Source organism: Myotis nattereri, assembly GCF_964212035.1.
Source record: "Myotis nattereri genome assembly, chromosome: 7".
Taxonomy (NCBI): domain Eukaryota; kingdom Metazoa; phylum Chordata; class Mammalia; order Chiroptera; family Vespertilionidae; genus Myotis; species Myotis nattereri.
This window is the reverse complement of record NC_138082.1, coordinates 22,129,509-22,153,791: the sequence shown is the minus strand read 5'-3', so window position 1 is coordinate 22,153,791 and position 24,283 is coordinate 22,129,509. Positions and strand designations below refer to the sequence as shown.

Genomic DNA, 24,283 nt, shown 5'->3' with positions numbered 1-24,283 from the left:
GTCTCTGATTGGCCCATCCTCATGTAAATGAGGACTCCAAATCTTTGAAGTTTGTTTGGTCCACAAGGCACTGGTTGGTCAGAATAGAGCCACTCTGCTTGGTCAGAGCTGCATAGCTCCAACTGGACAGGGAAAGCCTCAGTCCTATTGGTTGAAGTAGGATTCTAGGAACTCCTTTATAAGAGCTGGCTCAGATGGCAGAAACACAGCACAGGCAGAACAGGTCAGTGCAGAGGCAGGCAGTTCAGCACCAGCTTGTTTTCAGTTTGAAGAAGTCCCTTGAATATTCTTGTATGGCCAACATTTTTTGTAAGGCTAGAGTTTCTTTTTATTGCTGAGTAGCATTCCAAACTAGTTTGTTTATCTGTTGAGAGGCATTGAATTGTTTCCAATTTTTTTTATTATGAATAAAGCCACAATAAATGTTTTTGGTGAACATCTGATTTCATTTGCCAGGGAGTGGGGGTAGGATACCTAAATATGGAATTGCTGAGTCATAGGTAAATATGTTAACTCATAATAAACTTCTAGTGTTCCATAGCAATTGCAACATTTTACTCTCAGCCACCAGCCATATGTAAAAGTCTCATTTACTGCACATCCTCTCCAACATTTGGTCTTGGCTGCCTTTTTAACTATTCTAGTGTTATCTCATTGTGGTTTTAATTTTCATGCGTCATGAAATGATACTTTGTCCTTTTTTAAAAGTCAAATCTATTTACCTGCATATAATAAAACTCATCCATCTTAAGTGTACAATTTAATGAGTTTGGACAAATGCACAGTCAAGATATAGAATATTTCCAATGCACCCCTTTATAGCCAATTCCCTCCCTCATATAATCCCTGGCAACCACTGATGTGCTCTTGGTCAGTTTGCCTTTTCCAGAATGTTATATAAATGGAATTACAAAATATACAATCGTGTTTCTGGATTCTTTCACTTAGCACCAGGTTCCCCAAGAAACATGCATTGCATGAGATGTGAGGGGGCAGCCCCCTTTTCTGCACAGCTGCTTTTCCGGAGGCTCTTTGCTCAGGACTCATGCCACTGCCCTATCATTCTGCCTTGGTGGATTCTGATTTAGAGATAATCCCACAGATGGTAGTACACCAAATATCTGAACCTGTGTCATTATAGTTTTAATTGCATTTCCCTGACAACAAATGTTGGGGTTCCAACCTTTCAAAGCTAATTACCTTGATTAAATCTGCAAGTTCGATATCCCATGGACAGAATCAAAATATATTTTATCAAAGTTGTGTAATAGTAACAAGCTGTTATTTCTTTATGAAGAAATGTTTTCGGTGGTACTAATTTTGTCTGTTTTAGAATATATTTTAAATATGCAATATATATCAGGCACCTCTCCTAACTACCCTATAAAGTAGGCTTTGTTCTCCCCACTTTACTAATTGAAACTTAAATATCCTTTCAAAATTGTGTGGGCTTTTGCTATACAGTCTCTAGCATTCCATGTGTCTCAATCTATTATAATAAAGGTACAAATGGGTTTTAAAAACAACTACCCTTTGCTGACACTTCGTGTATTGTTTCACCAATGAGAGATTTGCCAAGATCAACATTAAGACTGCTTGCAGCTTTCATTGCTCCAATGCTGATGAAAGGTCAATTCAAATGACCCTTGGCATCAATAGGGTGCAAACTCTTAGGGGGAGGGAAATCTAAGAGGCCAAGGGTTGTCTAAGGGCTGGATCAGAATCTCAAGTGAGATGAAATGGAGCATCCTTAGCCACACATCTGAAAATCGTCAATGTTTCTCAGCCTCAAAGAAGTTGGGGCATTGGAACAGTAGACAGCTGAGCCTTAGTCTTAAAGGACAAATCCAGAGGAAGCCAGGAGGGGAGGTCTCCTAGCTGCCTAATTCAACTGATGAGGCAGTGGAATGTACCGTGTACCCAAATTGTCAACCTCCTTCACTGGCCCACTGCTGTGTTGCCCCTGGGGCAATCAGGTATGTCCTTTGGCTCTGGTGACTAAATAGCTTGTAACCATAAGAATTAACCTGCAATGACAACTGTCCCTTGGCAGAGCTGTTGGGTAGGTGCGTCTGCTCTTTGGCGCCAGCTCCAGTTCAAGGTCTCTATTTTCTTTACTATGCTCCTCCCCTTCCCAGTCACCAGACATCCTTTGATCCCTTGCTCTCCTTCTTATCAAAGCTTATCTTGGGGTAAGATAATAATGTCATTTAATTCACATATTTCTAATGCTTAATATGCTTCTTTACCCAGAGAATTTGCATTTTGTGTACCTCGGGTGAAGGTGGGGGTGATGTGGCATCTAAACCCCGTCCTGGCCTCCTTCACCTCTAAACTGGCTCTACAGCTGCTTCACTTCCCTTGTGAAAGGGGTTTTACATTTCTTACCTGCCTTCCCTTCCCAAGACAGGGTTTGGATAGCAAATAGAAGGAGTGGCCATGAATCAAGTACCCTCTAAGCCTGTGGTTCTCAACCTTCCGGCCCTTTAAATACAGTTCCTCATGTTGTGACCCAACCATAAAATTATTTTTGTTGTTACTTCATAACTGTAATGTTGCTACTGTTATGAATCGTAATGTAAATATCTGATATGCAGGATGGTCTTAGGCGACCCCTATGAAAGGGTCATTCGACTGCCAAAGGGGTCGCGACCCACAGGTTGAGAACCGCTGCTCTAAGTCCTAAGTGCTTTTACTATATTTTACTTAGCTTTCACAACCCGGCAGTATAGGTATATTTATATTATAAAAAAACTGGGGCTTAGCCGAAACCGGTTTGGCTCAGTGGATAGAGCGTCGGCCTGCGGACTGAAAGGTCCCAGGTTTGATTCCGGTCAAGGGCATGTACCTGGGTTGCAGGCACATCCCCAGTAGGAGGTGTGCAGGAGGCAGCTGATCGATGTTTCTCTCTCATCGATGTTTCTAACTCTCTCCCACCCTTCCTCTCTGTAAAAAATCAATAAAATATATAAAAAAACAAAAACAAAACAAAAACAACAACAAAAAACTGAGACTTAAAAGAAGTGGTAGCTGAGGTCACACAGCAGAACTGAGATTTGAACCCAAGGTCAGTCTCTAATGCCCATGCTCTTTTCCTATCACAATACCACCTCTTCGTTAGTATTTATTCTAAGTCACTTAGTTTTTTATTAATCCTGAGTGAATTTGAAGTAAACAGCAATAAGCAACCCTTGTCTTCTACCCTAAATCTTTACTCCAGTGCTCCAGAAATACTCTGTACTGCACTCCCCTTTCTCCAAACAGGGTCTGGGTAAGTTAGGAAAACAACTAACATGTCCTGACATTTATCCTACTCTATCCCCAACTTTAAACTTTCTAAGAAATATCATTACTTCTCCAAAATTCCTTATTCAGCTGAACACCTTATACTGTGGGTATTCATTGCTAAGTATGTATGCTGAATGCTTAATAAGCAAGATTTAATTTTCTCCCAATGATAAAAGGGAAATACATAAAGCCCATTCCTTCTCCCACCCAGCAAAACACACCTCTCCTATATTCAAATGTGGTGAAAATTAAAAACAATGCATGTATAAACATGTTTTAAACTACTAAGAACACTCTATTTTCATCATTTAATTTCCTAAGTCCTTTACTGCCTCCCCCTGCACCCTTCCATTACCATCATGCTGCAATGCTGGTTTCCTCTCCAGTTGCAGGGATGGAAATGTACTGGTTGTACTCTCAGAAGGTAGGCCAGAGAATTGAAGCTGGATTGCAAGGAGTAAGCCAGCTCAGGCAGGCCTCTACACTGAAGCCCTTGACCAGAGGACCAACCACAACGAAACTACTTACACAGGTGGCTAGTTTTCTTAGGAAGCCTGCTTACTGTCCTTGTCACAAGGCTCACTGTGACATTTTTGCATCCAGGTAGGACAAGAAGGAGCTGGCTTCAAAGACCTCTCCTGCTGGCCTACCCCAGAACTCTGCCAAGCTTTCTTCCCAACTTGTCAACATGGCCTTCACACTGGCCAGCCCAGCCACCTACTTGTGTGGCCTTGAACCTAGTCAGACCTCGTAGTGATTTTTCCATGGCTCCATTCCAGCTTGCCATAGAACTCCAGGAGCCATAAAGCAGAGTAGTCTCCATCTTCCCAAAGCTCAGAATGATGGCAGGGCCCAGGACAGGACTGTGAGCAGAGCTCCCTGCCTGATGTGCAAAGGAGAAAACTTGGGTATCACAGATGGGCCAGTGGCTTCTTGTTGGACCCCACTGCTAAAACAACAAAGTAAAGGGATGACAGGGCAGGGGAGGGGGCAAGCAGTAACCAGGAAGTACCTTTGTATGGGTTAAGAAGGAGCACAGTTCAAGTGAAAACAACCTTTCTGATCCAAACTTCCCACCTTGGATTCCCTGGGTGCCACTTTTCCCCAGGGGAGAGATAAGTAGACCTTCTGGATCAGATACAAGTGTCTTTGGAGATCTCGGTCTGTACAGTTCATTCAAACATTTATTGAACAGTCACTGTTTTACTGAGTCTGAGGGAGGGAGGTAGATTCAGTTAAGAGTACAAGAGTTTAGGCAGCAGTGTGTGGAAGCCCATCCTTCAATGAATGATTGCTTCTGAAATCCACCTGCTATGCCACCAGACTCTGCTTGCCCTAGCGACCTGTGAGCCAGACCCCATTAATCAGAGACAGTGAAGGGAGTAAAGAGATCATGAGCCTTCCTAGGTTATGGGGAAATCACAGCTCCTTCTGCTCTCCCCCAGATTGGGTCCATTGACAGACAACAGCAAGTGGGATTATCCAGGCTCCTTCACTGAGGCCATAGGAAATTCACAATTTGGCTCTCACCCTCAGAAAGCCACAAGTTGAAGAGGAAACATCCATGACTGAGAAGGCTAGAAGGTTGACTGAGTAGTGTTATGAGGTCAGAATAGGAAGACCCAGAGCCACTGGCTGGGTGGACATATGTAAAGACAAATGGTCTACAGGTGGTGAAGCTCCCAAGACTAGCGTGATAGGACACGGTTTCACCATGTCATCGCCTCTCCCTGTCTACTGAGGAAATCTGAAGGTTTCTGAAAGTGGCTTCTCAGGATAAAAGGGAAGGGAGGGAGCGGACAGAAGACCTGAGGAAATGAGAACCTTCAGAGGAACCTCCTCAACTACAAAGGACTTCAGGCCCAAACAGGTTCACTAGGTTTTCTCCTCTTGAACTCGATTCAATCACTGCACCAAGGCCTAAAACAAACCACACACAGCTCTCTGAAGGTAGAAAGCAAACCCTGCTTTATAAGGCCGAGTAGCTGTCATTGGCTTCTCTGCTGAGATATGAGGTACCAGCCAGTGAACCTTCTTCACCTTCTCCCTGTCCCCACCACCCCACCAACCCTCCAGATAACCATCTCTGTAATTTTACTGCTTCAAAAAAATACTCTGAAGAGGGGGAAGGTGAGGGGGCAGGGGCTCAAGCTGGCCAGTTCCCATGAGGTAGCTACGCCAGTGCTCCTGGGCAGGGGCTAGTGGAAAGAGGCCAGTCATGGGCTCACAGCAGCCAGGAGGGAGTCACCGGTTGACTGGGAGGTGGGGGGAGCAGAGAGTCTCAAAGTCCGCCCAGAGTATTTGTTCACAGGTAACATCTGCTTGGAGAGGCTGGGCTCTTTGCTGGTGTCTTCACTGTCTTTTGAGGAAATGGGTTTCCTGGAGAAAGAGGAAAAAACACAAGCATAAGTCTTCTTGGACTTGGGTATAGTCCCATCTTCAAAGAGTGGTACGATTTCCTCAGAGGAGCTGTTTTTTGTTTTTGTTTTTTGTTTTTTGTTTTTTTAGACAATAAATAGGACAAAGAAATAGCTGAGACACTGTGTAGTTTAGACTTCAACTTGTGACCTGCCTTCAGAGTCTGGACCGGGAATTCACAACATTATGGTATAATAAACCATAGTTATAAAGAGGTATAAATAATTGTAAAATATACTTTATTTATTTGAAGGCTTGAGAGCTTAAGTACAAGTATAAATGTGTGTGAGCATAGGAGAGCTAAAAGATTTCTTACAGCTAATGAGTATGGCTGAAAGTGGCCATTTCTGCAGATGGTTCTGTGCTCAGCTCGGCTCAGCATCATGGGCATACCAAGAGCCAATCAATTGAAAAATGCTGATTTCATAATAGCCTGGGCATATCAAAAGCCACTAGGAAAAGGATATTATAGCTGAATATTCTGAATATCAACCAATTAAAAAATGCTGGTCTCATCATAATCTGGGAAGAGAGAAAGGAACAAAACTCTCTGAACTCATACCGTTAAGATATTGTGTATCAAATGTAAAAATAAATTTTAAATAAATTTTAAAAAGTATCTGAAGTCACACCCAACACCCTTTCCTTGCAGCACTCACCCCAGCTTGCCAGTCTCCGATTTGGAGAAAGCACTGACCATCACATCAGCCTTTGGGACAGTCAGAAGTGATGTCGGGAGAGACCACTGAAAGTAAAGGAAACAATGAGGCTAAAATATTCCAGGTCTTGGCACTCTCTCGAACCTCTGCCTCTGAGTGATGACCATGGGCTTCTCCCCTTCCCTATCCTTCATAAATGGGCCCACATGGGAAAAAGTCTTCGTTTTCTCCCTATTGAGACAAAAAGTTGAGGCTACAAAGCACTTTTTGATCCTTGAAAGAAAGGCACCCAGGGATTCCTAGAAGCAATTATTCCTTTGAAAAGGAAGGGCCATGAGACAGAAAGGGAGGGCCTAGGGCAGGGGTGGGCAAACTTTTTGACTCGAGGGCCACAATGGGTTCTTAAACTGGACCGGAGGGCTGGAACAAAAGCATGGATGGAGTGTTTGTGTGAACTAATATAAATTCAAAGTAAACATCATTACATAAAAGGGTACGGTCTTTTTTTTTTTTAGTTTTATTCATTTCAAACTGGCCGGATCCAGCCTGCGGGCAGTAGTTTGCCCATGGCTGGTCTAGGGAGAAGTGGGAGGGTCTGGACCTCCACCCAACCTACACTGCACTCTTCACACAGAGGAAGGTGGACTCTGAGATGGAGGTGACCCCTCCCTCCCAATGGTATCACTTACCACTGGAGCAGACTCAGTGATGGCTCCTGTGTGGAACCCCTTGTAGCACCAACTCCGAAGCAGATCTACTCCTAGGACAAGATGAGTAGGGGTGGGATTTAAGAGGTGGAATCAATTGGCCAATCTTCTTGCCAGGGAGGCCCATTTCTTGGTCTACAGGGATTTAATCTCTCACTACTAGTAAACATGGCCTCCTATGGGCAGGGAGGACACATCACCTTTGAGCTTGTTGCCATGGTACTTCTGTTCCCACTGGGTGGTGAGAATGTTGAAATAACGTGGCTGCTCAAAAAAGCGGAGATAGCGAGAAGAAATTCGGGAAGGAAAAATTCGTTCAAATTGACCCCGGCGGGAAAACTCGTCTTCCATCTCGACCAAAACCCGAACGTCATCTGGTGTCAGGACATCCAGCACAGATGCATAGAAATCCTATGACCCAAGGAACAGGGAGGAGGAGAGTATGACAGAAAATAGAAACAGAGAATCAAGAAGCCAGGGGTCAGGGAGAACAACTCTGGGACCCCAGGACTCTCATGGGGTCACCAAGGCAGCCTGGTGAGCCAGCTCTGGACCTCATCTGTTCCAAAGTCTACTGAGCTTAGCTGGGAGATGAATATATTCTTGGTCAGGGTGAGGGGAACCACTGGGGCACAGAGGTTAAGTGATTTGTTGGGTGGGATCAATATCAGAATCCAGCAACTCAGCAACTCAGATTTGGCAATAGCCTTATGTCTGCCACTCTTCCATCCAGCTCCCTCAACCTGCTCTGAGAAAGCCAAGCCTTCCAAGGGCTCACTGCACCTCAGGGAACGAAACCCAAAGGGTCTATAGCTCTGAGGACAAGGGTGGGCTAGGACAGAATACTGCCAAGGGCAGTGGTTCCTGAACACATGATAAAGGCCATCAACTCCCGAATGATGTAGATGTCAACATATCTCTGCACGCCCTAACCGGTTTGGCTCAGTGGATAGAGCGTCGGCCTGAGGACTGAAGGGTCCCGGGTTTGATTCCGGTCAGGGGCATGTACCTTGGTTGCGGGCACATCCCCAGTGGGGGATGTGCAGGAGGCAGCTGGTCGATGTTTCTCTCTGATCAATGTTTCTAGCTCTCTATCCCTCTCCCTTCCTCTCTGTAAGAAATCAATAAAATATATTTTTAGAAAAAGAAAAAAAAATATCTCTGCACACAAAGGAGGTTGTGGACCTAGACTAGGAAACCCTGCCCTAGACAGAATAAAAACTGGTTCCAAATGTTTGAGTAGGGAAGCATTCTGCTGGCACTGGGGTTGGGGGATGGGAGGTAATCTCCTACCTGATCAGGAATTTTCTGGGTCAGGTAATAGGCTTTCTTCAACTTCTGTGCAGTGATTTGCTCTGGGGCCATTTGACATTTGTTCCTGGGGGAGGTGGGCAGGCTAAGGCAGGGGGCAGAAAAGGAGAAAGGGTAAGGTCAGCAGCTTCACATCCTAAGGACATGTGGAGAGAGGGTCCAGCCCAGGAAGGCACCCTTTTCAAGAAAAGACAAAGAAGTACGGACAGATGTTAATTGAGTAGATTAGTCTGCAATGCACCCCATTCGAGCAGACTGTCTGAGAGTCAAAGAGCAAGTACCATGGAAAAATGTAAGGAGTATGGCCTTGCTGGTGTGGCTCAGTGAGAGCATCGGTCCATGCACCGAAGAGTCTCGGGCTTGATTTCCAGTCAAGGACATGAGCCTGGGTTGCAGCCTGAGCTGCAGATTTGATCCCCAGCTCTGGTGGGGGGCACATGGAGGAAACAACCAATTGATGTGTCTCTTGTGTCAATGTTTCTCTCTCTCTCATCCTCCCTACATTCCCTCCCTCCCACACTCTGTAAAATTTCCTCAGGTGAGGATTAACCAAAAGAAAACAAAAAAAAGTGAGGAGTACAAAGTGTCCTTTCTAGTTGTATTTCAATAGTAAAAAAAGACCCTGGAATAATTACTGTATACTCAGTTTAGTTTAATTTAGTGAACACTTACTAAATACCCAGCTCAGCCCTACTGGCTATGTGATCCTTGACAAATACTTGACCTCCCTGTACCTTGGTCTCATCACCCACATTACTACAATTACCACCGAGAGACACAAAGATGGCCTCCAAGGAGCTCACAGGATGGCAGATGTCAAATGACAACTACAGCACAGAGCCCAAGAAGAGTCTCTTAAGGTATGGTAAAGAAAGCAAGTTTTGTTACTGGCAATTTAGGAATTGAATTCCAGCTCTACCTCTTTGTAGCTGGATAACCTTAGATGGGCTACTTAATTCTGGTGATTTTCAACTTTCTCTTCTGTAAACTGAAGACACCAATACCAGCCTCATGGGGCTGCTGTGGGGATGAATTATAGTTTCTTCCTTACATAAAGCAGGTCCTGGCTAAATACTGGCTCCCTTCCCGCGAGAGTGGTTCCAAGAGCAGGCTTCATGAAGATGTTGCCCTGAGTTAGGCTTTGATGGATGGGTGAAGTTGAAACAGCGAAGTCTAGCTGAGGGGAATTTTAAGAGGAAGAAACCCTATGAGCAAAGGAGGGGACACTATGGGGAAACAGTGAGAAGCAACAAATGTTGCAGAGAGGAGACTGGATTAACTGATCTTTAAGGATCCTTCCAACCTTGAGGTTCTCTGAGTGGTCTGGTTCGACAGAACATGGAAACCAGAAGAGGAGTAAAGGGAGGGGTGCCTTGGAAACGGAGGCTGGGGCCTTGACTGCCCATGTGAGGAGTTGAAAGCTGAGTCCCCAGGCCCTATGGAGATTCCTGAACAGGTGAGCAGTATAACTAAACTTGCTTTTAGGGGCACAGACATGGCAGAGGTGTGTGGATAACTGTAGGGGCAGATCAAGCAGCAAAGGAGACCCGGCAGGTTGAACACACTGACATTATTCCTTCTCAGATTCACAGTGGGGCTGTTCATGCTGCCAGCTGAGCCGCAGACAAGCAAGGAGGCTGACCTGGTGGAGCTGGAAATGTCCTCTGCGTTGGGCAGAACAAAGCCGGCCAGGTTCAGAAGGTCACGGATCATTTGGCCTTTGATGCTGATGTCCAATGGAGAGTTAGAGTGGAGGCTTCAAGGAAAGGTTGGAAAGAGTGGTAAAGCTGTTTCCAATTGTATGTCCAGGTCAGTGCTAGCCCCATTTACTCCCTGGCTTCCCCAGGATAAAAGGACTCTGACATTCAAACTCATAAGCACAATCATAGGGGTCTTCCTGCCCCACAGATAGTGAATAACCTTAGTCAGGGAGGTTCTTGCCCATGACCTTCATTTGTAAGGGAAAAGCAAGTGGTGGGAGCAAGTTCAAAAGAACAAATTTTAACAGCCCCTGTCCTAGCCAGTTAGGCTCAGTGAGAGCGTAGGATTGAAGGGAACTGGGTTCAATTCCAGTCAAGGGCACATGCCTGGATTCTGGGCTCAATCCCCAGTTTGGGGCATACAGGAGGCAGTCAATCAATGATTTTCTCTCTCATTATTGATGTTTCCAACTCTCTCTCCCTCTTCCTTTCTCTCTGAAATCAATAAAAATATATTAAAAAAAAATTTTAACAACCCCTCTCCATCCTCAAAGAACCCTGAAATAATGGCAAAGAATGAGTAATGAGCAAACAAACAGATGCTGAAGGGAAAACACAAATTCTAATGAAGGAAAGGTCTTCCCACAGTCAGCAAGATTGGAGTGGAAATAGGATCATAAGCATAAAGAAAGGGTTCTGCTGTGAGTGCCCTGACAATACCACCTACCTTGGGGAAATGTTGACCTCCAGGACCCAGGGCTTAAGGTTCTCATCCAGCATGATGTCAAAACCAAAGAGCTCGTGGCAACTATAGGGCCGCCGCACATACATCTTCAGCAGGCTGGTCACGTAGGGTTCTGACCTGGTCATAGGGAGAAGGGAGGCCTTACCCAGAGCTGCCCTGCCAATGGAGTGGCCCAAAGACGGGAGAGCAGAAGTAAGCCAGAAAAAGCAGCTCTCAAGAGGCCTCTGATGTGGGGCCAGCTTCTGGGGATGGATTTCATAGAGGAGCAGAATTTAATTCTATCCACTCCTTCCTACTCCCTTAGAAACTAAAACAGCACAGCACAAAGTCTGGGGCACAGCAGTGTAAAACCCATGAGAAAAGAGGGGCTTTGGTGGCAGCCCCACACCAGATGACAGTGTGACTCACGAGATGATGGTTTTGACAACAACATCCTTTATCTTCTCCCATATGGCATCACTATTGACTCCTTTCTGGCTCAGGTAGTTCCACAAAGCTTTCAGTGCCCTGCAACATGGGGAAGGGAGTACAAGTATTAGGGAGTATATTCTATGAATTAAATGATAAAGAGAAAGAAAAAGGAACAAGAAGCACAACGGTATTTTCTTCCTATCTCTTCTTTTGATGTTTTGAATTAAGACAGAGTTGAGCTTGGATGCAAAGAGACCAATTCTGAATTGCCAAGTGTTTTAATATCTTGGGTCTTACATTAATCTTCCATTCATCATCTCCTTGAACCTCCCCAAACCCCAGAACCCTGTGCTCCTCTAGGTTTCCATTGACAGAGACACTGCCTCGGTACCATTTGTGGCCCTGGCAGGCCGTTTCATCTGCATTGGCCTGGTACTCAGCATTCTTTTTATTGACACTGTAGTTGGTCAGGTGCATGAACTTGTTACCAAGGCTCTTCATGGAAGAGGAATACCTGAAAGGAGGAGAAAGGCAGAGGTAAGAAGAGGAGATAGCAATCAGACAACGGCTCAAACATTTACCATATCCTGAGGAGATAAAGGACAAGTGGACAGATCTTTTCAGATGCACAAGAGCCTCAGAAGTATGTCTGGTGGTAAGGTTTCTAGAACAGCACACTAAACTCCTCTCCTTTATCCCACCTCAGTCCTGCAGGAAGACCTTCCCCAGATTCACTGAAGTAGAGAACCTCCTCATATGATATTGTGATTTATAATATTGTGATTTATAATCTTTGCCCCCAATTTTCTGACACACAATTCCTAAAACCCTTGTAAATCCTAAGTGATAAGAGCATTAAGCATCTTTTGTCCTAATATTGATCTTTGGCCCAGTTCCTGACACAGGACTCCTGAAACCTTTGTGAACTCCTAGGTGATAAAAGTGAGTTTTATTCTAATGAAGAGCTTTGGGGTGGGCTCTTGGATAAAGCTGGTGACCAGAAAGAATAAGCCATGATTAGAAGCTTGGAATTTTCAGCTTGGCGCCCCCATTCTTTTAAGATGGGAGATAGGATGAGTATGATCCATCATGCCTATGTGATAAAGCCTCCATAAAACCCCAAAAGTATAGGGTTCAGAGAGCTTTTGGGTAGGTGAACATATGGAGGAGTAGGGAGAATGGTGCCCCCAGAAGAGGAATGAAAGCTCCTAGCCTACACATCTCTTCCACCTGGATGTTCATCTATATTTTTTATCCTATTCTTTCATAAGAAACCAGTGAACATAAGTAAACTGAGTTCTGTGAGCTGCTCGACCAAATTAACAGAACCCTAGGAGAGGTCATGGGAACCTGATTTATAGCCAATGGGTCAGAAGCACATGTGGCAATGTGGAGTTGTGACTGGCATCTGAAGTGAGCAGTGGGAAGCCTTGTGAAGCTGAGCTCTTAACCTGTGGGATCTGATGCTAACATCAGGAAGATGATGTCAGAATTGAGTTACATTGCGGGACACCTAGCTGGTATTGCAGAGATTTGCTTGGTGTGGGGAAAAGCCCCCATATATTTGGTGACCAGAAGTGTCCAAAGCAGATACAGAGGAAGAAAGGAAGACTAGGTTTTCCTAAATATACCTCACATTCTCCTTTGCTAACAAAAACTACCAAAACATTTGTTATTTTTCTGTTGGGTGTCCTCCAGTTTCCCTTCCTCTCAGGAAAGCAAATCCCCAGACCTGTTAAGGTGACACTTCACCACTAGCACATACTTGCAACTGGCAAAGCGGACGAGTCCATCTGAAAAGAGGTAAATCCGTAGAGGATCATAGCAGGTGACGTAAACATAGATTCGCAGATCAAATTTGCTGCCACTGATGAGGTAGGGTTTGTGTAGATACCTACGTATAGAAAGGCCAGCTTCAGGAACATGATAGATGAAGTAGGGCTCAGTGGGTAATTGAGCCATGACAAAAGCCAGCCAACAGTCCCTGAGATAAAGACTACAACAGTTGGCTGAGGACAGTCTTTGGCTGGGAGGACAAAGGACAGAAGAACATGAAAAAAAGGGAACCTCCAAGCTGAGGAAATGAGAAAATGGGAAGGGGGATCTGAGCTGCAGGCAGACTCACCTCTGTACCAGAAGGGGCCTTCTCTTGGGGAGCTGACTCCATTTGTGAATGACCTGGATGCCAATGCCCCGAGCTGATGCTGGCTAGAAGTCAAGTGCATAGGAGATGAGATTTGCTCATGGCCAATACTCTGTTGTTCCTAATCTCAGGCCATGGCCTACTCCCCCACTGTGACCCACTCACTGGTTTAACAATCCACTTTTGGCGGCTGCTGCTCTCCCAGGCTTTGCGCAGGAGCTTGGCATCCTGGGGCAGGATGAAGGACTGGGGGAAGAAACTGAACTCCTTCTTGCCAAAGCAGTTTTGCATGCGGGATAGGTTCCGCCACAGCCGGTCCTTTCGCCCAATTTGGAATGATCCTGGGAAGTGGTTCAGCTACAGGAAGGACAAAGGGTGAGAGCAGGGAGAGGGCCCAGGTAAGATCGCGAGGAAGATGGCAGGACTCACTCTCCCATTCCAACTTCCTTAGCAACTTTTTAAGCTCCTGTTCTATCTTCTTTTCACCATCTCATGGTCCTCAAGAATTCAGCTGCCAAGCACTCACCAAAAAATGATTAAAAGACAAAACAACAAAATTTAGTGCCTTTCAGGAGTTGACAGTTCATGATATATAATAGCAATTAAGGCAGACATAATATCCACCTTAAGTGCAAAGAAAAAGTTATTAAGTCTTTTTCCATGACAGCCTATATACAAAGATAAGAAAGTACCTGGCCTTCAATAAGGGTGGGGCAAGGGACTCATTCATTTCAATATGAGACCAGAGTCCTCTTTATACATATTCAGCTTGGAGGAAGGGAGGCAAAGTGGTTACAGGGGAAACAATAAACTGAAAACAGTGGTTATAGGGGAAACATAATAAACTGAAAACAGATGTTGCATCTCTAGACACTTTAGAGAATAATGTCTTTGAGAGGCTGTGACTGCCCAAGTCACTGCAGCTGAACTGCTAAATGTGTGTGATCTGCTAGGGTCACACTGCACCCTCTCCTGTACTTTCTCCACTCCTCTATAAGCCTTCCTGACTTCTCTGTGCCATCCAACTCTTCCCCCACTACCAATCTCCTCCTGCCCAGTCCAAACGCCTGAAGAGCACCTCAGAAAAGACTCCTACCTTCTGGTGCCCCCGAAGAGATCGGAAACTAGAAGACTTCATGTGGTGACCCCAGCAGCCCAGCCAGTCATCATTTTCTATAGAAGACACATCAGGGAGTCAGTCCCTAGAGCAGAGAGAGCCCCAGAGATGCCACTGGGGCTGGGAATATAGCTCCTAGACACTACTTTCTAAGAGTTACCATGGGGCTATCCTACATGAGGCCCTGGGGTCACAGGTAGAACAATCTCTGTCTTCCAGTTTTGAGGAATAGGTTCCAGCCCAGAAGGAGTTCAAAGCTATGTCCTATGAGACTGGCAACTTCAGGACAGAATCCCCACATAGGAGGAAGTACCCAGGGCTCCCTTCTTCCCAGAGCCCATCTGTTGGGGCCGAGGACAGATTCAGAAGAAGGCAAGTGACTCACTCTTGCTGACTTTGAAGTGGGACCGTCCAATGGTCTGTTTGACAATGTTGGGGGTCACTGTGCTCATCTTCCACCGCAGCAGCTTCCTTTGTTCCCAGGGAAGTTTCTCCACTGGGAGAGAAGTGGGGGTGGGGGGATGGAGAAGAGCAGGAGAGTCATGGTTAGAAGAGGAAAGATGGTATTATTGCTCAACCTTTCCTGGGTAGGTAAGTCACGAAATACAGTTTCTGATCAGAGTTTCAGTGGGGAAGAGGGGGGACTGCACAGGAATGAGAAGCACAGAAAGGAGGAGAGGTTAAAAGGGGAAAGAAACAGGTTAAAGGGCAAGAACAATGCATGAGATCATGGGGCTGAGGATCAGCTCAAGGACAGACAAGAAAAAGGTCTGCATATTGGACCGGTGAACCAGGTGGGGGACCAAGCACCATAAGAACCATTCTGGAAAGCCCCTCCAATTCTTTTGCCACCTCCTCCCAACTTTGTTAGCACCTTTCTCCTGGGGCTCTTCTGGGCTTACACACACTTGGCCAGGTTTACCTTTCTCTTCTCGAGTGCCAAAATAGATGGTAGGAGGCACATTGGGAAAGAGACTGTAGATAAGGGCTGGCCGGACAACTTTCTCATTGGAAAGAGGTTTGGTCAGAGCCTCATTGCAGCCCCTAAGAAGAGAAACAGACATGTGGTACAGAAAGGGAAAGCCACAGCCCTGAAGTATTGTTACTACTACATATAATTTCTTTGGGAGTGCTGTCTTTTAATTGTACTTCTATAAGTGCTCAATAATTATTTTGCAAATATCAATAAGGTGCTAACCTATATATAGCCACACCTTTAAATGTCACCTGAAGACAAGGCTTTTGATACTTCATTCTGTGATACAGCTCTAAAATTTCCTGTGACAAGCTACAGGTTGGGGAAATCCCTGAAAAGTGTGGTTCTGGCCCTAGCTGGTTTGGCTCAGTGGATAGAGTGTTAGTCTGCGGGCTGAAGGACCTCGGGTTTGAGTCCGGCCAAGGGCACATGCCCAGGTTGCCAGCTTGATCCCAAGTAGAGGGCATGCAGGAGGCAGCTGATCAGTGATTCTCTCTCATCATTGATGTTTCTATCTCTTTCTCCCTTTCTCTCTCTTCCTCTCTGAAATCAATAAAAATAAAATAAATAAAAAAGAGTGGTTCTGAGAGCAGGTAATGAGTTTGGGTGGCAGCTAGTAGAGGAATAAGCTACACTAAGACAAAGAGAAATAAATGAGATAAAAAGAATGATATGGATAATTTAAAAAGGGGAAAAGCAACAAAAAGGAAAGAAATAGTGATACTTCTAACTCATTTTATATTTAGGCTTCTCTGAAGATAAACATGGTTGATTAATGCTCTCCTCCACCTGGGAAATGATTTGACACCAAATTATGTAATAAAATAGCAATGCAGGTCTGGGAATCTGGGGCAGTGGACCATGGGATCCCTATGTTTGTTCAACAATGGCTTAGCCAAGGCTATGTCAAGGGGTCTCAGAACAGTGAATATCTCAACTATCTATTAGGTACAAAGTGACAGACTCAGTCCATTTCTTTAAATAGCACTGAAAATAGACAGAATAGATTACTCTCCATACTGAGCTCATAGAATCCACAAATATTACTATTTAAGATTAATTTTTAGTTTATAAACAGCCATTCTGTTATTGTGCAGTATAACAGAAATAGGCACAATATGTAAAACATTAATCTTTTGAACCTTAAAAAATTTTAATGAGAGCCCAGAAATCGGCCCAAACCAATATGCTCAATTAATATTTGACAAAGGAGGCAAGAACATACAATGGAGTCAAGATAGTCTCGTCAATAAATGATGTTGGGAAAATTGGACAGATACATGCAAAAAAATGAAACTAGACCACCAACTTACACCATACACAAAAATAAACTCAAAATGGATAAAGGACTTAAATGTATGAGAGAAAACCATAAAAATACTAGAAGAATCCAAAGGCAACAAAATCTCAGACATATGCCGAAGCAATTTCTTCACCGATACAACTCCTAGGGCTTTGGAAACTAAAGAGAAAATAAACAAATAGGACTACATCAAAATAAAAAACTTCTGCACAGCAAAAGAAACCATCAGCAAAATAACAAGAAAGCTCACTGCATGGGAGAACATATTTGCCAATGTTATCACCGATAAGGGTTTAACCTCCAACATTTATAGGGAACTCATACAACTTAACAAAAGGAAGATAAACAATCCAAAAAATGGGCAAAGGACCTAAATAGACACTTTTCAAAAGAGGACATTCAGCAAGCCAAGAGACATATGAAAACATGCTCAAAGTCACTAATCATCTGAGAGATGCAAATCAAAACAACAATGAGGTACCATCTCACACCTGTCAGACTGGCTATCATCAACAAATCAACAAACAACAAGTGCTGGAGAAGATGTGGAGAAAAAGGAACACTCGTGCACTGCTGGTGGGAATAATGCAGACTGGTGCAGCCACTATGGAAGACAGTATGGAGTTCCCTCAAAAAACTAAAAATGGAACTCCCATTTGACCCTGTGATCCCACTTCTAGGAATATATCCCAAGAAACCAGAAACACCAATCAGAAAGGATATACGCACCCCTATGTTCATAGCAGCACAATTCACCATAGCGAAGATCTGGAAACAACCTAAGTGCCCATCAGCAAATGAATGGATTAGAAAACTATGATACATCTACATGATGGAAAACTATGCTGCCGTAAAAAAGAAGGAATTCTACCATTTGCAACAGCATGGATGGAACTGGAGAGCATTATGCTGAGTGAATGAGCCAGTCAATGAAGGAAAAATACCACATGATCTCACTCATTTATAGACAATAAAGACCATTATAAACTGATGAACAAAAATAGATACAGAGGCAGAGCAGACTCGAACAGACTATCAAACTACAGCGGGAAGTCCAGGGAAGGTTGGGGGACATGGGGTGGGGGGTAAGAGATCAACCGAAGGACTTGTAGGCATGCATATAAGCATAACCAATGGACATAAGACACTGGGGGGTAGGGGAGGCCAGGGGATTGTCAAGGGCAAGGGGAAAAAAAGGAGACATATGTAATACTCTTTGTAATACTTTAAGCAATAAAACAATTTAAAAAAATTTTTTAATGAATTTTAGTGGGTCAAGTTAAATACTAACTTCCAATTAAATAATTCCAATTAATTCAACTCTATTCCTCATTTTTAAAATATTATACTTCAAAGCCTTTTAATTTACTGAGTATCGATATTTAAGATTATTGAAAATCGAGGAAAATGAGTTAATTTAAAAACAATGACAAGTGAAACTCAGATAACATTGCATGTCAACTGCAATTGAAAAATATAATTTTTAAAAAAGCAAAGCAAGATAGGAATGTAAAATGGTATAGCCACTCCAGAAAACAATTTTGGAAGTTTCTTAAAAAAAACTATTTGCACCCTAGCTGGTTTGGCTCAGTGGATAGAGCGTTGGCCTGTGGACTGAAGGATCCCCCCAGGTTCAATTCTGGTTAAGGGCACATGCCCGAGTTGCAGGCTCAATCCCCAGTAGGGGGCATGCAGGAGGCAGCCCATTGGTGATTTTCTCTCATCACTGATGTTTCCATCTCTCTCCCCTTCTCCCTTCCTCTCTAAAATCAATTTTAAAAATACATATATATATCTACAATAATAAAAGCATAATATGCTTATTAGACCAGATGTCCTTCCAGATGACCTTCTGGATGAAGCCGGGGCTGCAAGGGAAGCCCGGGTCCCAGGTGCCTGCTGGCGGCTGGAAGGAAGCCTGAGTCCCAGGTGCCAGCGGGAAGCCGGTGCCAGCAGCTGGGGGAAGGAAGGCCTACTCTTGCACGAATTTCGTGCAACGGGCCTGTAAGCACACACTCACTCACACACACACACACACACACACACACACCACCTTTATGGCAGAACAACTGGTTGCTATGATGCGCACTGACCACCAGGGGGCAGACGCTCAATGAAGGAGCTGCCCCTGGTGCGCTCCCACAGCGGGAGCACTACTCAGCCAGAAGCAGGGCTCACGGCTGGTGAACGCAGCAGCAGCTAAGAGGCAGCGAGCCAATCGGTAAGGAAGAACAGGCAGGCAGTAAGGAGTGAGCAGGCAGAAGGGTGGTTAGGAGTGAGGGGTCCCCCACTGTGAGAGGGATTCCCGCATTGCTAGAGGGCACGGGCCAGGCTGAGGGCCCCCCCCCCCATACACACACACAAATTTTGTACATTGGGCCTCTAATATATCTATATCTATATCTATATCTATACACACACATACATACATACACATATATATACATATATATATGTATGTGTGTGTGTGTGTGTATATATGTGTATATATATATATATATATATATGTGTATATATATATATGTATATATAAATGGTGTTTGGAAAATTGGACAGATACATGCAAAAAAATGAAACTAGACCACCAACTTACACCATACACAAAAATAAACTCAAAATGGATAAAGGACTTAAATGTATGAGAGAAAACCATAAAAATACTAGAAGAATCCAAAGGCAACAAAATCTCAGACATATGCCGAAGCAATTTCTTCACCGATACAACTCCTAGGGCTTTGGAAACTAAAGAGAAAATAAACAAATAGGACTACATCAAAATAAAAAACTTCTGCACAGCAAAAGAAACCATCAGCAAAATAACAAGAAAGCTCACTGCATGGGAGAACATATTTGCCAATGTTATCACCGATAAGGGTTTAACCTCCAACATTTATAGGGAACTCATACAACTTAACAAAAGGAAGATAAACAATCCAATCAAAAAATGGGCAAAGGACCTAAATAGACACTTTTCAAAAGAGGACATTCAGCAAGCCAAGAGACATATGAAAACATGCTCAAAGTCACTAATCATCTGAGAGATGCAAATCAAAACAACAATGAGGTACCATCTCACACCTGTCAGACTGGCTATCATCAACAAATCAACAAACGACAAGTGCTGGAGAGGATGTGGAGAAAAAGGAACACTAGTGCACTGCTGGTGGGAATGCAGACTGGTGCGGCCACTATGGAAGACAGTATGGAGTTTCCTCAAAAAGTTAAAAATGGAACTCCCATTTGACCCTGTGATCCCACTTCTAGGAATATATCCCAAGAAACCAGAAACACCAATCAGAAAGGATATATGCATTCCTATGTTCATAGCAGCACAATTTACCATAGCGAAGATCTGGAAACAGCCTAAGTGCCCATTAGCAAATGAATGGATTAGAAAACTATGATACATCTACACGATGGAATACTATGCTGCTGTAAAAAAGAAGGAATTCTTACCATTTGCAACAGCATGGATGAAACTGGAGAGCATTATGCTAAGTGAAATAAGCCAGTCAATGAAAGAAAAATACCACATGATCTCACTCATTTATGGGTAATAAAGACCATTATAAACTGATGAACAAAAATAGATACAGAGGCAGAGGAGCATCGAACAGACTGTCAAACTACGGCGGGAAGGCTGGCGAGGGTTGGGGGACGGGAGTGGGGGGTAAGAGATCAACCAAAGGACTTGTATGCGTGCATATTAGCATAATCAATGGACATAAGACACTGGGGGGTAAGGGAGGCCGGGGGAATGTCAAGAGGGGCGGGGGCGGGGGGGAAGGAGACATATGTAATACTCTTTGTAATACTTTAAGCAATAAAACAAAAGTAAAAAAAACGATGTTTGAGACTCATTAAAAATATATATATATATATGCATATACACACACACACATACATGCAATTACCAGATGACCCAGAATTGCACTACTGGGTATTTATCTCAGAGAGATAAAGACCTACATTCATGCAAAAACATATATGTGATGGTTTATTCGTAATAGCCCCAAACTGGAAACAACCCACATAGCCTTCAACAGGTAAGTGGTTAAACATACTATGGCACATGCATACCATGGATACTACTCAGTAATAAAAAGGAATGAACTATTGATATGTGTAACATTCAGGGTGAATGTGCAGAGAATATGCTGAGTAAAAAAAGCCAATCCCAAATAGCTACATCATTCCATTTGTATAACATTCTTGAAATGTCAATATTATAGAACAAATCAGTGGTTGCCAAGGGTTAAAGAGGGGTTGGGAGTAGGAGGGAAGGAGGTGTGGCTCTCAGAACAGTAACAGGGGTCCTTGCAGTGATGGGAATGTATCTTGACTAATGTTAGTATCTTGGTTATACAACAATATACCATATCTTTGCAAAATGTTACTATAGGGGGAAACTGAGTAATTTTGGGGATCTCTATATATTATATATTACAACTGCATGAGAATCTATAAAAGTTTTTAAAAGTTTAATAATAAAAAGACAGAAATTTTTTGTTAACTGCCTCTCAAGAGTACTGGACTTAGCCTCTCCTAAAGAGACAGAAAATGATCATCTATCAATGATCTATACAACCAACACTCACCGAGAGATCACTGCTATCGACTCGCTGGAAGAGACAGCACGGAATGAGGAGCACTCTGAGCCTCCTGGCGGGGGGAAGCAGAGAAGTTCTGAATGGGAAAGGCTGCTACACAAACTCACCAAGCCTGGACAGCTCTTCCTTAGACAGCCTGGCTCAGCCTTCTTGCAGAGTCACCAGCACGACTCTGCTGCCTTGTACTGCCTTTCTTGAGCTCAACAGCAGCAGGGAGAGGCAAGACTGGTGGGACAGGAGGACTAGAGAACAAAGTCCCTCAAAAGCCACTACCCACCACCCTTGGACCCCCAAGGCGAATGAGTAATGCAGGTAACAAAGTGGGTCAAAGACCTGGTACACAATTGTTAGCCTCCTTCCCTAGCGGCAATAACCAATCCCTAGTTGGAGGTGAGAGGGTCCCCTACTCACCCTCCTCCTCTTCATTTCCATCATTGCTGCAGCAGTCTTCCAAACCATCTACCAGCTCTTCTTCTAGATCGTCAGCCTCAACCTGGTCTGGCTGGAGGTCAGTAGCTGAACTATAAGAAAGAACCAAAGCCCCAGCCCAGCCAATTCCATAACAGAGGTCACAGTTAAGATGCTCATTCCTTCATCATCTTCCAGTGTTTGTCTCTACCCTGGTCACCAATCTACTATCTCTTGCCCGAATCTCACAGTTTATTTCCCTTGCTCTCAGAGCTTAGTTCTAGCCATAGTTCCTCAACCCTACACCCCCTATTCTGCAGAGAGGCACTGTCTTCCATCTTCTTTGAAGTCCCTCCAAGCATGTAAGTCCAAAATTCTGCATTCAAACCACTGCCAATGAATGTCTGGTCATTGACTTCAAAGTCCCTAGACCGCTCTCTGGAAACTTAGAACAAGGAAAACCTTGGTGAATCAAATTAGTAACAAGGAGCTAAGAGAAGAAACCAAGTACATGTATGCCCTAACTCTGAAATGGCTGTCATTCCAAGAATGATTGAGAACCTGATCTGGTTTGGAATTAAATAGAAAAGTCACAGGCCCCAACTCATGTGTTTGGAATTTTTATTTCTCCCTGGTTATAACCTAAAGCAGGAGTCAGCAAACTCTTCCTCTAAAGGACCAGACAGTAAATATTTTCAGTTTTGTGAGCCAGTCAGTCTGTCACAACTACTCAACCCTACCATAGCAACAGGAAAGCAGCCATATACAGTAGTAAATGAATGATCGAGGCTGCATTTCAATAAAACTTTACAAAAGCAGACAGTGTGCAGGATTTCGCTTGCAAGCTGAAGCTTGCGGACCTTTGCCCTAAAGTGAAAACCGTAACTCTAGGGCAGCTAAAAAATAAAACCAACCTTCAGAGACACAGGGCCAGTGTCAGCGAATTTGCATATATATATTCTACTGCTCTAAATGAACCAAAATCCCTCCAACTTACCCAATATCCTTAGCAGGTGAGTCCAGCTCCCTGGCTTCTATAGGCTCCTCCTTCCCAAGCTGGTCCAAATGGATGGAAGAGAGGTGGGTGGCCACATCTGCTAGGTCACAGGGCTGAGTGGGAGAAGGCAGCACTGGTGTCTTGTCTTCTCCGGGTGGTGGGGAGTCGACCGCAGACCCACAGACAGGGCTATGGCTGAGCCCACTGGTGTGTGAGGCAATGAGGTGAATGCTGATGCGTTTGGTACAAAAGACTGTATTGTCCAACTCCAAGGTGTCTGAGGCTCCAGGGAGGATCCTATTGTCTGCTGGGGCACCCTCCTGGGGGAACTGCTGGCCTACCACAGGAGGTTTCCACTGCCTATTCCTGTTGAGGAGATCCCATTGCAAACTCGGGTTCACAAAACAAGACTGTTCAAACTGGGAGCCTTGCCTCGGCTTCTCAAAGCCTCTTGCAGTCAACTGCCTCACAGCCTCAGTGAACCGAGCCTCCTTGGTCAAAGCCTGGGAAACAGGGTCGCCATTCAGGCCACAGGGATGTGGCTTTATCCTCATGACTAAGTTACTGTGGTTGTACTGGGGGGAGGCAACACTGGTGGTAGAAGTGTCTAAGGAGCTAGGAGTAGACAGGGTGCTATGGGCAAGGGCATCATGTACAATGCCATTGCTCTTGGGTACCTTGTGTTCAATAGGCTGGAATGCACAGTCTCCAGTGCCCCCTGAATGATGCCAGGACACAAGTTGGATCTTGGGTGAGGATAATGGCTTCAGGCCCTCTGTGGCCAGTGATAAAGGCACTTTAGTGCTACTTGGCCGCGTGGAGTTATTTAGCATGGGCTTATAGAAGGGTGAAGGGGAGGAGAGTGGAGATGGGATCTTCCCTGAGATGGCAGAAGCCAGCCTCTTCCCTGAAGGGTTTTCCCCAGCTGCTCCCAGTGTGAGGTATGGATCTATGGATGAGGATGCCACAGGCTGGGCCATGGGGGAGACCGTGGAAGAAGTGGCCTGATTGGCAGTGAGTCTGTCAAGGAGGCTCGTTTGAGGGACAGAAAAAGGTCTTTTGTCTGATGGGCTTGAACGTAAGCAGAAAGACTCCAGCTGCTGATATGTTTTGTGCCTATGGTTGAAGCGGCGGTACAGCAGGGTACTGCTGAACAAGTCCGGGACAGAAGGCAGGTAACAGGTGTTGCGGTGGCCTGCAAGGGCAGCTGTGGTCCCAGAGCTACATGAAGTGCTGGGACAAAAGAAATACGCTGGCTCGTTTGGGAAACCCAAGAGGTGTAGGTCCAATCCTGCTGAAAGGGTGCCTACGTGCTTCTCCAGCTTCCAGACTGACTTCGCCTGCTGATGAACCTGAAGACCAGACTTTGCCCTCAGAGGGTTTCTCAGATGGTGGGGCAGATACTTTGCCAGAGGGACCCCTCTGCGTGAAGCTATTTCCCTGACCAATACTGTAGTATTCAGTTCCTGCTGAGGCCATGAGGGGCCCAC

General features: G+C 44.6%; 1 protein-coding gene across 1 annotated transcript; it reads right to left on the bottom strand.

The window, feature by feature from the left end:
• Positions 1-4,449: 4,449 nt before the first annotated feature.
• Positions 4,450-24,272, bottom strand: TTLL4 (tubulin tyrosine ligase like 4; the record flags this gene model as incomplete). The annotated part of the gene is given in 19 exon segments (XM_081095154.1): positions 4,450-5,667; positions 6,366-6,451; positions 7,055-7,125; positions 7,273-7,483; positions 8,366-8,468; positions 10,026-10,139; positions 10,811-10,945; positions 11,237-11,335; positions 11,631-11,753; positions 13,005-13,133; positions 13,365-13,447; positions 13,548-13,739; positions 14,479-14,555; positions 14,885-14,995; positions 15,422-15,543; positions 21,377-21,440; positions 21,800-21,909; positions 22,794-24,148; positions 24,150-24,272. Coding segments are annotated over 19 exon segments (3,471 nt in total). The 3' UTR covers positions 4,450-5,504.
• Positions 24,273-24,283: the final 11 nt, after the last annotated feature.